At 39.3% G+C, this 15,594-nt stretch overlaps 1 protein-coding gene across 2 annotated transcripts in view; it reads left to right on the plus strand.

Annotated features, from left to right (window-relative positions):
- The window catches only part of jak2b (Janus kinase 2b), a 30,433-nt gene extending 18,165 nt beyond the window's left edge, over positions 1–12,268 (plus strand). For both annotated transcript variants that reach the window (XM_028577693.1, XM_028577692.1), the window contains exons 10-24: positions 188–374; positions 470–594; positions 812–946; positions 1,454–1,541; positions 3,223–3,350; positions 3,521–3,659; positions 4,039–4,190; positions 5,602–5,752; positions 6,133–6,269; positions 7,037–7,226; positions 7,943–8,067; positions 8,165–8,337; positions 8,626–8,743; positions 9,708–9,821; positions 11,092–12,268. In XM_028577693.1, coding sequence (XP_028433494.1) covers positions 188–374; positions 470–594; positions 812–946; positions 1,454–1,541; positions 3,223–3,350; positions 3,521–3,659; positions 4,039–4,190; positions 5,602–5,752; positions 6,133–6,269; positions 7,037–7,226; positions 7,943–8,067; positions 8,165–8,337; positions 8,626–8,743; positions 9,708–9,821; positions 11,092–11,199 — 2,070 coding nt within the window. In that variant the 3' untranslated portion in view covers positions 11,200–12,268. The remainder of the gene's footprint in view (positions 1–187; positions 375–469; positions 595–811; positions 947–1,453; positions 1,542–3,222; positions 3,351–3,520; positions 3,660–4,038; positions 4,191–5,601; positions 5,753–6,132; positions 6,270–7,036; positions 7,227–7,942; positions 8,068–8,164; positions 8,338–8,625; positions 8,744–9,707; positions 9,822–11,091) is intronic.
- The last annotated feature ends 3,326 nt before the right edge of the window (positions 12,269–15,594 follow it).

Below are 15,594 nucleotides of genomic sequence, written 5' to 3' on the forward strand. Positions count from 1 at the left end.
GTTTTTTAAAAAGCTACTTGTTTTACTCCCCAACCCAAGTGTTTTCATTGTAGAATTGAATCCACCTGAATTGGTGTCTCACTCAAAATCAGACTAGGAAATGGTTGTTTTATTGCTGTCGATTCCATGACTGAAACACAATTATATTATTTCCACCATCTGCCCTCCTCTGTGTCTGCTACTGTAGGTGTATGCTGCTGTAGAATACAAGCACTGCCAGATAACCAGGTCTGCCAGCGGGGAGTTTAACCTTAGTGGAACCAAAAGAAACTTCAGCAGCTTGCAGGAGCTTCTCAGCTGCTACCAAAAGGAAACCGTGCGCTCTGACAGCGTTCTTTTCCAATTCAGCAAGTGCTGTCCACCTAAATCCAAAGGTAAAACTAACAGACTCTGGATTTATCAAACTATAAATCTCATTCTTGAAAGTTTGGTTGTCTACAAGATTGTTTTCTTTGCTCTCCACCAACAGAAAAGTCCTGCCTCCTCGTGTGCAGGAGCAACAAGGGCTCTGAAGTGCCTCTATCTCCATCTCTACATCGACACAACATCAGTCAGATGGTGTTTCACAAGATCAGGAAAGAAGATCTGGAATTTGTAAGCTTAGTTTGCATGTCCAGGACTGTCATATGCCTGTATTTACTCATCTGTCCAACGATTCATTACATAAAAATGTATAAGAATTCCCCATTATTGTGTTGTAGCACTAAATTACTATTCCACTATCCTATTCTGTGCTTTTTACTAACTCATCATGCTCTGATTTTGATTACGACAATCGCCTGTTAAGGGTCATTAATGGTCTTCCTTTCAGATGGAGAGTCTAGGCCAAGGGACATTTACCAAGATCTTCAAAGGGGTCCGCAAGGAGCTGGGAGATTATGGACTTGTGCACCAAACCGAAGTTGTCATGAAAGTTCTGGACGAAGCCCACAGGAACTACTCTGAGGTTTGTGGCTTTTAAAGCTGTGTAAATCGTTTTGTTTGCAGGGACATATGGTTTTTACAGCCATAAATTGGTAATTGGTAAAAAAAAAAAAAAAACTGCAAAAAGTAAAATATATTTACTGTTGGAGCAAATTTACTTACAGTGCTTTTAGGCTGAGAAATAACCAACTGCCAACAATTCCAACAATTCAGGCAGTGGCTGACAATTTATTGTACTTTGGCAGGTTTCTAGCCCTTTTTCTGGATGTTCGGCAGCTTTCTTGTAGTTTTAATACAAATTCTCTCTCCTGTAATTAAAAATGAAAATGATTGTTAATTGTTGGTGGTGGTGGTGTACCTTTTTGTCTATTGTGGAAACAAGTTATTTGGTTTTCTATATTCTGTTCAGTTCAATTTTATTTGTATATCACGTTTAAAAACAACCATAGTTGAGCAAAGTGCTTAACAAGCTCAAAAACCCAAAATAATAATATGCACAAACAATACACTGTCTTCTCTTGTCCGACAGTCTTTCTTTGAAGCTGCCAGCATGATGAGCCAGTTGTCCCATAAGCACCTGATCCTTAACTATGGTGTGTGTGTCTGCGGAGAAGAAAGTAAGTCCGTCTCTAAGACCCACTCTCAACTTGTCCTGCTATGAGCAATACTGTATGTCTTTAATTCTTCTTACAGTGAGAAGAAAAAAGAGAATGTTCTAATACCAATTTGTTAGACAGAAGTTATGAGTTTGTCATTATCGCTTTATAATGTCTACCATTCTGCCCTATAGTCTTGACCAGAGTCTATTAGGTCGAGGCTCATAGCAGTGATTAAACCTTAAAACATTTTCTGCTGCTACTGTAGGCATCTATTTAGGCTGTCACGCTTGTGGTGGTTTTGCTTTCTGACTTTATTATCAGAATTGGCATGGATTCTTGGAAATTTCTATATTGTTTGTAGAGAAAGGTCCAGAAATGCAAGTTTTGAGATTTCCTTTCTCTACAAACAATATAGATTTCCAAGAATCCATGCCAATAGTGTATTATCTGTACTTGACCCGTAGAGATTCACTAAAGTTTCAGTTAAATTACAATACAACATTTTAGAGCTGTGTAGCCTTCAGAGTAAACGCCATAGTGTTAATTTTACAGTGAGAAATGCATTGTAGAGGATTCAAAGGTGTCCTCTTGGCTGACAATAGACAAATGTAAATATAATCAACCAAGCATACCACAACATTTTTCTATCCTTTCTCACAAGTGAAACAATGTTGCTAAAAGTCACTGAAACAAAAAACCCAATAATTGAGGTATGTTAAGTGATGGTAGGTACACCAAATTTAATAAATACTTAAAAAGAAAGTGATGCTTAATATTAGTGATGGATTGTGCAATAATGATATTCTTGTCATTTTGAGAAAGACGTCTAATTACTACTCTCTCACATAACATTATGTAGGTATACATGAAATTGATATGCTTTACCTCTTAGCATTCTGTCCCTTTTTTTTTTTTTTAAAGGGATGGGGGACAGGGGATGTTCAGGAATGTACATCAGCAGTCCCTATATCATCTAAAAAGTTGGGACCTGAAGGTTAATTTGAGATGCAGCTCAGTTACGCTTCATTTTTAGAAATAAATTGTAAAAGTGTATAAGGGCTTAGCACAGTATGATGAAAGTATATGATGGCCATTCCCATGCTCGCTTAGGTCTCATAAGTTGTTCCAACCAATTCTGACCACTCGACAAGAGATGAAAATGGTAAAAAAAAATGCTGTGATTTGGTATCAAAAACTATTTGGAGATGTCTGTAAGAATTGCATTTTTGCGGGGATTGGATGGCGAGCACTTCTGCTCAGAAAACCCTCTTATTTTCATTATACATAGGAAAGCCATACATCCTCTAAATGCCCTGTATATCTAGTTTCTGGTTGTAAAGTGTCATGGGGCTTTGATTATCCCAGAGGTCACAGTAGGTCATTTTGAACTGTGATGTCATGTTTCAAAACATGGTCTCACTACAATGAAATGGCTACTTTGGGACTAACACATTAATATTACACAAAATAAATACAAATTGGGTTCATTCATTATCCTTCAGATATCTTGAGGTGAGAGTTCAAAGGATGTTTTTGAAAATGGCCATGCAAGGTTTTTTTGTTATTTAAGTTTTTTTTGTTTTTTTTGTTTGAACTGTTATTTAGCCCCCTTCACAAAGTATTTTAAGAGGTTAAGAATTCTGTTTTAATCGCTTAAATTACCTTTTAACATCAGCTGGGAAAAAAAATTCTTTCTCAGATATCATGGTGCAGGAGTATGTGAAGTTTGGTTCGCTGGACACCTACTTGAAGAAGAACAAGAACTCAATAAATATCCTATGGAAGCTGGAGGTGGCTAAGCAGCTTGCCTGGGCCATGAACTTCCTGGTAGGAATCTGTGTGTAGTGCCTAGTAATTTAAAGTATTGATGAATATCCATTTATGTGCTGCTTGCATTTAATTTGGGACACAAATCGTAATACAAAACGGAAACTGTAAGAAGAGTGATAGGAAAAAATAAAATAAAAAAATGAATCCCTCTATTTCTGAACCTGCAGGAGGAAAAGCATCTTGTCCACGGGAATGTATGTGCGAAAAATGTTCTTCTTATCAGAGAGGACGACCGGCGGGCTGGGAACCCCCCCTTCATCAAACTGAGTGACCCTGGCATCAGCATCACGGTCTTACCCAAAGAAAGTAAGTTATGTCTATACACGTCTTGACTGTAATACACCTCTTTAATCAGCAGGGGTCGGCTGTATAACAAGGTTATGATTGCAATGAGATGGTCCCTTCTTAAATCCATGTTGCATCGGGTTACTTCATTTTGTGTTTAATTATAGAAAACGCTGATAAAATAAGGTAATGCCACTGGGATGCTATTAAAATAAAGAAAAGAGTTGTTACACAGGAATGGATTCTTTTTTTTTTTTTTTTTTATTATTATTATTGCTAGCTGCAAAATGATGCAATTAGATCATAAAATCCAACTGTTTTGCCTGACATTGTTGGTGGTTTAATTGAAAATCAAGAATTTACTAACAGTGGTGGGTTAAATGTTTTTGTTTGTGATCAGTCCTGATTGAGAGGATCCCTTGGGTGTCCCCTGAGTGTGTTGAGGACCCTGACAACCTGAGCATGGCTGCAGACAAGTGGAGCTTTGGCACCACACTGTGGGAGATCTGCAGTGGTGGGGAGAAACCTTTAGCAACACTGGACAACTCTAAGGTAGGGCTGGGTGGTGTGACCTAAAATATACACTGGACCAAGCCGGTATACGTTTAACAAATAATGGTTACAATTAGGGATGCACCAAACCCAGATTTTTGGGGTTCTGCCGAATACCGAACCTACTGGTTAAGATTCTGCTGAATACCGAACCTACTGGTTAAGATTCTGCCGAATACCGAACCTACTGGTTAAGATTCTGCTGAATACCGAACCCTACTCCCATTCTTAACACAGTAAACACATTAATGAAGTAAACAACGTCCACAGCAGTGCATTTTTCATTGTATTTTAAGTGTAAAAAATAAAAAAGAATAGGCAACATTATGCCTGGCACACAAGTGGGAAAAACTATTTTTGACAAGGCCTATGTTTACCCTATCTCAAGATCCAACCAATATCCAAAATATTAGCCTTTTAGATTTACAATCCCATAAAGTAGGCTGCCCCCACGCTCTATTGACATTGTAGGAAAGTACATCGCTATCGCCAGATGAGTGACAATTGCAAACTTTCGCTAACCAGTGTATGATGAAGGCATGTTGGGTGGGTGGAATTAGAAAGCTACCGTTGGCTAACGAGCAGCAGCCGGCTGTTCGGTCGCTCCACTCCCGCTGTAGGAAGACTCATTTCCAGAGAGAACGCTGACAGCACGGGAGAGGCACGGTCTGGTTAACACAAGTTTTTAGCTGTGACTGTCCTTCCTTTGCCGTACCTGAAGTTGCTGCATTTTGGCTGCTGTCTGGAGATTCCTTCATGCACAACTCGTATTCTTTCGGATGTTTCATACGCAAATGTCTTAACAGCAGCAATGTTGTGTATAGTTTAGGATCCTCGTCACCACGAGACAAATCGGCATTGCAAATTGAACATGTAGCTTGACTTGAATCGCCTTCTTTTGACTGAAAGTACTACCAAACAACACTTTTTCTGCTCACAAGTTCCATTTTCACTTTCCCACAGCTTACTGCCGTTGCTAGGTTGCTACAGCATTCCGTCTAGCTCCAACTACGTCATTACGTCAACCACGTAACTCTACAAAGAGTAGTGAAGTAACAAGAGAGTTCAGTCCAAGATAGCGGAGCTGCAGCTCTGTCATGGGTGCGTGTCAGTTTTGTTTGCAATGGAACGTTCTATTGAGTTTCGCCTCTTGTTTCTTCTATACTCTTTGGCAAGAGCAGAAACTCAACACAACGTTCGTCTCTTTTTTTTTTCGAGTTACGCCTCTCGTTACTTCTCTTTGGTACCGTTCGGTTCGGTTGAAAAAAATTCTGACATTCGGCAGTACCCAAACTCTGTCAAAAAGCCCAAAGTTCGGCCGAATTCCGAACCGAACTCTGGGTTTGGTGCATCCCTAGTTACAATACTGTATATACTGTGCATATCATGGTATAATAATTTTGTCTCGCAGAAAACCCTGTTCTACAATGACCACCACCAGCTTCCTGCACCAAAGTGGACCGAACTAGCTAATCTGATTACCAGCTGCATGGACTACGAGCCCACATTCAGGCCCACATTTCGTGCCGTTATCCGTGACCTCCACAGCCTCTTCACACCAGGTTGGTGTGTTCGCCCCTACTGGTGTCAGGACAGAGAATCTAGGTCACTCCACGGTAGAATTTCAAATGTCTTCAGACACACACCCCCCTGCCCAAACACATTTATTAGAGTATCTTCAGAAATAAAAAAATAAAAATAAAAAGGGAGTCGCAGCTCCAGTCTTTATTAGGTTGTCATTAGCTGCTTATTGTAATGAGGTGTAGGGATAGTGTTCAAGGAGTTCTTTAGCATTTCATCTCTGGGTGATTAGTGCAGAGATTGGTCCAAGACACGATTAGCCTAGACACGATTAGCCTAGCTTGTAGATGTTGATTCACTTAATTTCTAAATTGTCCATTTGGCTCTTGAGTGTACATGATTTTTGTCTTTGTGTCCCCAGACTACGAGTTGATCGTGGACAGTGACATCCTGCCAAACAGGACCGTGGGCTCCGGTTGGTCCACTGGGGGCTTTGAGATGCAGGAGCCGGCTCAGTTTGAAGAGAGACACCTCATATTCCTACAACAGCTAGGGAAGGTATGAAGAAGTGTGGAAACTCTGCTTTTAAGAGCAAATCAACCCATGTTAATACACTTAGACTTGTGACTCCTTTATCTCCTCTTGCAACAAGTCTTTGTTAGGGATTTGTTGTCATTACTTTTATTCTTGAATGAGGGCTACATGATTCTGGGAGAACTGAGAATAATGATTCATCACTCTGAATTGGGATTTTCTAACAGAAAAAAAGAACCTGATATGGTGCTTCCATTGCTAGCTCATTTTCATTTGATATTATAGGTCTTAATACATTTTTAGCGTGCATTTCCTCAGAAGGGATTGAACCCTAAACCCAGGCAGAGTTTGTGCCATGTTGAATTTATTAATTTTTTTTAAGGCAAATGTTGGTTTTCAGTTACGTTAGGTTAATCATATTCTTCATACAAGGGGTATTATGGCTGTTATATCTATCTTTTGAGTGGATTACCATACGATTAGTTTATAGTAAACAATTACCTTAGATGCTAACATTTTCTTTGTCTGTTCCTCATGTCACATCATTTTTTGGCTAGTTATGTAGCTAGCAATTTGTCAGCCATTTACTAATTTTCAATTTAAGTAACCTAAGCCCATAAGTACACGTATCACAACTTCACTTCACGACTGGTGTGCTTTAATTTCAATGTACTTGCATTGAACTGGTACCTCGCTGTGTGTGCATTTCACAAAGTAAGAAACGGAGTGAAATATAAAATCGAACTATGAGTAAAAAATGATGGTTAATTTAAGTCGGTTTTCTCTTTAAGGGAAACTTTGGCAGTGTGGAGATGTGTCGATATGACCCGCTTCAGGACAACACTGGAGAGGTCGTGGCTGTGAAGAAACTCCAGCACAGCACTGCAGAGCACATACGAGACTTTGAGCGAGAAATTGAGATCCTGAAATCTCTGCAGCATGAGAACATCGTCAAGTACAAAGGCGTTTGCTACAGTGCAGGTACAGTTGACTTGTAATTAGAACCTTCATTCTTCTAATATTCCAGAGCTGAAAACTGTTTTTGGGAGGACAATTTGAAAATTAGCTGCTCACATCCTAATCACTTTTTATCCTTACACTTACAATACACTACATTAGCATGCCTATATACTGTATATGTTTTGTTTGTTTTTTGTTTTGTTTTTCACCAGTTTCACTGACTAGCAAAACTTTAGTTGACCAATTCTCACCAAACTCTGTTATAACGTCAGTGCATTTACTGTAACTCTACTTACTATAAACCAACCTTATTGAACAATGAATGCAGTTGGCCTTATCTATGAGCCACTGACTAGGATTCTTAGTGTCTATCACATAAATAGAATTCATATATGAAACCCCAAATATAGTTAGTACGTTCTACACAGGTCCTCACCAAATAGATATTGCTTTTGTTGTAGTATTACCAATTTGCATAACATGATTTAGATTCTTTCTTTTTTTTGGTTGTTAATGGACATCTATGAAATATAGCCATTGTATCCATCCCAACTTAATGATAAACAAGCTATATCAAACAACTATTATTTTGTTAATACTCGGTATCAGCCTTATTATTGGTAAATGAGGACAGTACACTTTGAGTTGTCAATCAATCAGTGACATTTTTTGCAAGTTCAAGCCTTTGTGGCTGCTAGGTCCTCTGGATGACACAGTTTCTTTTTGGCTTCTCACAGGAAGACGAAATCTCTGTCTCGTCATGGAGTATCTGCCCTTTGGAAGTCTGCGAGATTACCTCATGAAAAACAAGGAGAGGATCGACCACAAGAAGCTTGCGCATTACATGTCACAGATTTGCAAGGTACTTCCATTTGTTCAGTTTTGTCCCAATGCTCCGTAGAGCTGCTGACCTCTGTAGCTACAGATACAAAAATATGTTGTTTTCTCTGTGTTCACAGGGTATGGAGTACCTGTCAAGTAAGCGTTATATCCACAGAGACCTGGCAACACGAAATATCCTCGTGGAGAGTGAGCTGAGAGTTAAGATTGGAGATTTTGGCCTCACCAAAGTTCTGCCTCAGGATAAAGAGTACTACATGGTCAAAGAGCCAGGGGAGAGTCCCATATTCTGGTCAGACTCTACACTTTTTTTTTTTTTTTTTTTTTTTTGCACCCTCCTCATGATGCTGTACAGAGTGCTTCTACTGAAGCGATTTTTACTTCTAAATCAGCTTTTTGTAAGGGTTTTCGTTGTCGCTAACACATAATTCATATGGTTTAATCCAAGTTAGTTTGTGATAATCGTTTTGGAATCAAAACGATGCTCTTTGTCCTAGTGTTGAAGTCAACTTGTAAATTCACAACCTTCTCTAGATGAGCAGAACAGGGACAGACAATCACACAGTGTGCTATTTTGTAGGTATGCCCCTGAGTCGTTGACTGAGAGCAAGTTCTCTGTGGCGTCAGATGTCTGGAGCTTTGGAGTGGTCCTTTATGAGCTCTTCACCCACAGCGACAAGAACTCCAGCCCTCCTGCAGTAAGTGCTAACACTCACACGCATGCACTGGCTTTTTCACTTCCTGTTCAACCTGATTTGTGGTCTCTGCTTTATTAACTAACTGAAGAAAAGGTGTGCAGATATACAAGACTTTCCCAGTCATTTACTGTGCAAAGATTGTTTTAATAGCAAAAAAATAGGATTGACAAATGCAGCAGCTAATTCTTCAGAAGGACCTAATGATAATATGGTTCTCTCTATTTTTAATTGTTACAATAAACAACACAAAAAAACTACTGATTCAAGCAAGTGCCTCACTGTTAGCGATGTATACTGTGTGCTTATTAGAAAATAGTCTAACTGATGCGGTACAGTGGCCTAAGGGCTAAGATGCATACCATATAAAATGCAATGTCTGTATCCAGCCAGCCAGGTTTGATTTTTGTTGAATGTCATGCCCTTTTTTCCCCTCCTTTCCTGTCTGCCTCTCAACTTGTACTATGAATTAAAGCTTACAAATGAATTGAATAGGAATATAGTGTAACTGAGTGGAATGGCTCACTAAAGACAGATACATGGAAGCTGCTTCTCTGTCTGATTCAGTTCCTCAAGGTGGTTACATGACCACATTCAAATGAGTCCAGTGTGATTTGTGCATAGTGTTGACACAATTAAACAGAATTTCATTTTTGGGAAATTAATTAAATGTACACGCTTTTCCACGCTACACCTGACAAAGTAGAGACCGTGACTCCCTTACTGAGGTCATACTGTAGTTTGCCAAGTTGACACTAATACAATTTTTCCTCCCCTGGTTGCTCCACGTTTTGCTTTGTGTTTGTCTCAATAATAACTTAATAATAGTTTATTGCTCAAGTTGTTAGGACATCAATTGGTCTACATTTACCCGTATAATTTGTATTCTCTGTAAAGATCTTATTTTCTGTAAATCAAATAAATCTTTAAATCTGTTTTTGTCCCGGCTGTCACCATTCTCCTCCAGGTTTTTATGTCCATGATGGGAAATGACAAGCAGGGACAGCTGATCGTCTATCACCTCATTGAGCTCCTCAAATCGGGCAGCAGGCTGCCTCAACCTCTGGGGTGTCCCACAGAGGTAGGAACATGTACTGCTGTTTTCTCTCTGACTGGATCAACTTGTCACATACATGTACTAGTACTAGTACTACTACTACTACTACTACTACTACTACTACTACATGCATATATTTACTTACACAAACACACTTTCACCTGTATGTCAATGCATACTCAGTCATGTACAGTACATGGACACATGCGTAAACATTTAAAAGCCTAAACCAGGATGGGGGCTGCCAGTTAGCTTTAGTTAGATGCCCTGTGTACATTACATTTGTTGCATTGCTTTTCCCTATGTAAAAATGGTTATCTTTAAACTGACACATAGATGTATAAACGTGATAGGCAAATCTTATGCAAACAATTAGTATTTTACGATTGGCAATGGCCAATGCAGCGCCTTGCCGGATGACTGTGTGCAAAACTTGAATCAGGTTCAACGTCTTTGCCAAATTTATTTGACTGTAAAGCAGCTGCAGCTCAACCTATTTGGCGAACATTACCATTTTGCCAGAAATTCTCAAGATTTTTAAACTATTACCGGTCGTTGGAGCAGCCCAATAGCTGAATGTTTAAGGCGCCAAATAACCACAAGGTCCACAATTCAACTCCCAACCAGGAGACCTTTGTCGCATGTTAGTACTTCTCTTTCCCCACATTCCCTGTCTCTTTCACACTGTCTTGTCAAAAAATCTAGGGCTAGGTATCTTTCGATCCGGTGCCAATTTCGATACCTCAGTTTCAATACAGATTCCTAACGATACTTTTTTCGATACCATGTGTTTTAAAATCCATTTCAACATCAACAAAAATACATTAAACACAAAGCTTTTTTTTTCCAACTTAATTGTGAATCAAAACAGTTACCAGAATTTTTACATTTTGATAACACTGCTCACTCAGAGTAACATTAATAAAGTTGCCTTGCCTTACAAGCTCAGCCTGTCAGTCATTCATCAGGGCAGAGAAACCACCGTTGTGCCTGCTTGCTTAAAGGAAGTGTAACGTCAACAGCACCGCGACCGCTTTCGGCTCGCCATTAATATCACATCGCAGCAAACGCTGTCTGTGTGAAGGTTAGAAAAACTGTAAAAACACTTGAAACCCCTTTATCGGCATTGCTGTGACTTCAACAAAACTACAGAGCCGACGACGTAGTTTACTCGGTCCGCACCTCTCCATGTAGGTGTGTATGTGTCTGCTCTCTGTCAGTATGCAGAGAGGACGGAGCTCATCTCAGAAATTCATCCACAAATAATAATCTTTCTTCCTGTTCGTTCTCTCAGATACATGAGATCATGGAGGAGTGCTGGGACGACGACCCCGGCTTGCGTCCTTCTTTCAAGGAGCTCGCCCTGCGCATCGACCTGTTCAGGGACAGTAAGGAGTTTTAGACAGAAACATTACCCAAAGTGGTCCTTCTCCTGCTGAGCGCCAGTGTGTGGCAAAGCAACTTGTGACTGGAAGAGTGGTGTTTGGAAACAAGGACCAGCATAAAGTGAAGGTGCCTTTAGGCAAGGCACTAAACTCCCATTTATATAGTGGAGTGGCATAGTGGCTAGCAGCAGAATGGAAATGGAGACTTTGATGCAAAGAACTGTTTAGGTGATGTTGGTTCTGTCCAAAATGCGTGCGAGAGAGTGTGCGTGCGTGCCTCAGTGAGAGAGTGTGTGTTGTGTCTATATAAACGGCTAGCAGGGCTAGCTCTCGCCATCCCCTTTTCCCTTCACCTGAAGATAAATTATCTAATATAGCTGATTGTTTTCTATGTAAATGTGTATATACTTACAGTATATTTGTGTACATATGTCCAGAATTCTTTTTATAATTTTATAAAAAAGAAAATATGGTAAAATACTATATTTGAACTGCTACATGATGTCCGTATAAATGAAGTACATACTAAGGTGATTTTAAAAACCTGTTATTGTTTTATGTTTTCATTGTGAGTGGTGGTGTGAAAATTAAAGAACAATTTAATTAGTGCCAGAGCCCCGACAATGTCGGTCAGCAAAGGTCCTATTGAAATTGGAAGGCATTCCGCATATGTATCACCTCTAGACTTCAACAAAAACCTCTTGGAGCCATCTCCTAAACCCAACAGGAAGTCAGCCATATTGAATTTGCTGTGCAATGTTTGGACATTTTTGACAATTTCCAGGGGTTGCACATAACGTCCTTCTCTTACAGATTTAACAGGACTGATTTCAAAATTGTTCAGTACAATCTAAAGACCTTGGCAACACTGCAAAGATTGAGTTTTCAATTTATATCTGTTAAGCAAATTCTTGTTTTTGCTTTGAAACTCATTTGAGCTCATTATTATATTATCATTATTATACAGTATAAATAAATGTGCTATTGAAACAGCACACTGTGTACTGTGTGACACCAAAACCTAACTAAGTACATTTTATCAAGTACTGTACTCAAGTACAAATTTGAGGTATTGAGAATTTCCATTTTCTGCTACTTTATAGTTCTACTCCACTACATCTCAGAGCAAAATATTGTACGTTTTACTCCACTACATTATCTGACTGCTTTAGTTACTTTACAGATTACAGTTTTTCATCCCCTTTCCTGTCCAGTGAAAACCATGTATCTCCAGGTGTGTTGATTTTGAATGTTTGTGATAAACTGAGGCATGAGGTGTTCATTTATGCGTTGAGAAAATTCTCATACTTCTGAAGTATTTGAAAAAACCCTGGGGGCTGTTTTTCTGACATGGATAGTCGACTTTTAAGAAATACGTGGTTTTCACAGGATGGCAACGCCACAAATATATGATTATCTCAAACAATAGGATGCATTTATGTAGATTAACTACCCAACAGTATAAAGGAGTTAAATTGGCAGAACTTTCAACATCTACAGCGGTAAAATACAACCTACACAATATAAGTGCATTTTGCTGATAATACTTAAATACTTTTGCTTAACTTGGGTTGTGAATGCAGGACTTTTACTTTCACAGGATGGTATTAGTATTTCACTTCAGTAAAGGATGTGAATACTTCCACCACTTCCAAAACTCAAAAACAAAATACTGTTGAAATTACATAAATCACAAAGAACAAAATATACAGAATTTGTCTTAATTAGAAGCCCATTTTCTTCAATTCTGAAGCAGGATGATGATAAAGACTAGAGAATGTAGTGTGTATAGATAAGTATGTCTATCAGTGCCTTGCAAAAGTATTCACCCTCCTTGGCTTTTTACCTATTTTGTTACATTACAACCTTTAGTTCAATGTTTCTTTAATCTGAATTGTATGTGATGGATCAGAACACAATAATCTAAGCTGGTGAAGTGAAATGAGAAAAATATATACATAAAACTATTTTTTAGTAATAAAAAACTGAGAATTGGCATGTGTTTGTATTCACCCCCTTTGTTGTGAAGCCCATAAAACCTCCAGAAGTCACATAACTAGTGAAATGATGTCCACCTGTGTGCAATCTAAGTGTCACGTGATCTGTCATTACATATACACACCTTTTTTGAAAGGCCCCAAAGGCTGCAACACCTAAGCAAGAGCATGAAGACCAAGGAACTCTCCAAACAAGTAAGGGACAATGTTGTTGAGAAGTACAAGTCAGGGTTCGGTTAGAAAAAAATATCCAAATCTTTGATGTTCCCCAGGAGCACCATCGAATCTATCATAACCAAATGGAAAGAACATGGCACAACAGCAAACCTGCCAAGAGACAGCCGCCCACCAAAACTCACAGACCGGGAAAGGGGGGCATTAATCAGAGATGCAGCACAGAGACCTAAAGTAGCCCTGGAGGAGCTGCAGAGTTCCACAGCAGAGACTGGATTACCTGTACATAGGACGACAATAAGCCGTACGCTCCATAGAGATGGGCTTTATGGCAGAGTGGCCAGAAGAAAGCCATTCTTTTCAGCAAAAACAAAATGGCACGTTTTGAGTTTGCGAAAAGGCATGTGGGAGACTCCCAAAATGTATGGCGGAGGGTGCTCTGGTCTGATGAGACTAAAGTTGAACTGTTAAGTCATCAAAGAAAACGCTATGTCTGGCGCAAACCCAACCCAACACATCACATCACCCAAAGAACACCATCCACACAGTGAAAAGTGGTGGTGGCAGCATCATGCTGTGGGGATGATTTTCAGCAGCGGGGACTGGGAAACTGGTCAGAGTTGAGGGAAAGCTGGACGGAGCCAAATACAGGGAGAAAAACATGAGGGCCCTGGGTAAAAAAAAGTAACCCACCGTAATAATTCAAAATTAATTAAATGTGCAGTAAACAATGCTGCGCGAAGATTGAACTCAACTGCCAAACAAATACAAACTTATGGAACTATTTTTGTGTCTTTAATTCTAAGCAAAACTTCTTAGAACAGAAACCGAAATCACTAACTCAAACAAAAAAGTGTCACCTCAAAAGGTAAAACTTGCAAACAAAACATTTGTGTAGTCGTAAACTATTGGTCTTTTTTTTGTTTGATAGTATGTCCATTTGTTTAAATGAAAATTGATTTTTCTCCTTACCACTGCCGACGCTTCCCTCTGGGCTCCCGTAGCTCAGAACGGGCTCAGCCCTCCCCCGCGCATTTGCCATAGAGATACACAAACATCATGGCAGGGACTAACATTAATTATAATACATAAGTATTTGATACCTCAATTTTAATACCTCTAGCTCTGAGTGGTGATGACTTCATGAGCTTCTTTAATGATAAAATTACAACAATTAGAGATAAAATTCATCACCTTTTGCCCTCAACTTCTAATGGTTCACCTTTCAACGCAGGACTGCTAGAAAGAACGACTAGACCTGACATTTACTTAGACCGTTTTTATCCTATAGACCTTCAACAACTAATGGTAAAGGTATCTTCAGCAAAGCCATCTACCTGTCTCTTAGACCCCATCCCAACGAGATTACTCAAAGAAGCATTACCCGTGGTTAACACCTCTCTATTAGATATGATCAATATGTCTCTATTAACAGGTTATGTACCGCAGTCATTTAAAGTAGCTGTGATAAGACCTCTTCTGAAAAAACCCACCCTCGATCCTGAGGTCTTAGCAAACTATAGACCTATATCTAACCTTCCCTTTCTCTCCAAGATCCTTGAGAAAGTAGTTGCTAATCAGTTATGTGATTTTCTCCATAGCAACAGCTTATTTGAAGACTTTCAATCAGGATTTAGAAAGCATCATAGCACAGAGACGGCACTGGTGAAAATAACTAACAACGTTCTAACTGCTGCAGACAAAGGACTTGTCTCCATACTTGTTTTATTAGATCTTAGTGCTGCATTTGACACTATTGACCATACAATCCTGTTACAGAGATTGGAACACTTAGTCGGAATTAAAGGAATTGCACTAAGCTGGTTTAAGTCTTATTTTTCTGATCAATCTCAATTTGTTAATGTTAATGATAAATCCTCTAAGTACGCGAGGGTTATGCATGGCGTTCCACAGGGCTCGGTGCTTGGACCAGTTTTGTTCTCCTTGTATATGCTTCCTCTTGGTAATATCATTAGGAAACACTCAATTAACATCACTGCTATGCGGACAACACCCAATTATACTTGTCAATCAAACCAGACGAAACAAGTCAGTTAGCTACACTTCAAGCATGTATTAAAGATATAAAATCCTGGATGACCTATAATTTTCTGATGTTAAACTGTAACAAAACTGAAGCTATTGTGCTGGGCCCTAAACACCTCTGAACTTCATTATCTACAGATATAGCTACTCTGGATGGTGTTGTCCTGGCCTCCAGCACTACTGTCAGAAATCTAG

Source organism: Perca flavescens, chromosome 5 (assembly GCF_004354835.1).
Source record: "Perca flavescens isolate YP-PL-M2 chromosome 5, PFLA_1.0, whole genome shotgun sequence".
NCBI classification, from domain to species: domain Eukaryota; kingdom Metazoa; phylum Chordata; class Actinopteri; order Perciformes; family Percidae; genus Perca; species Perca flavescens.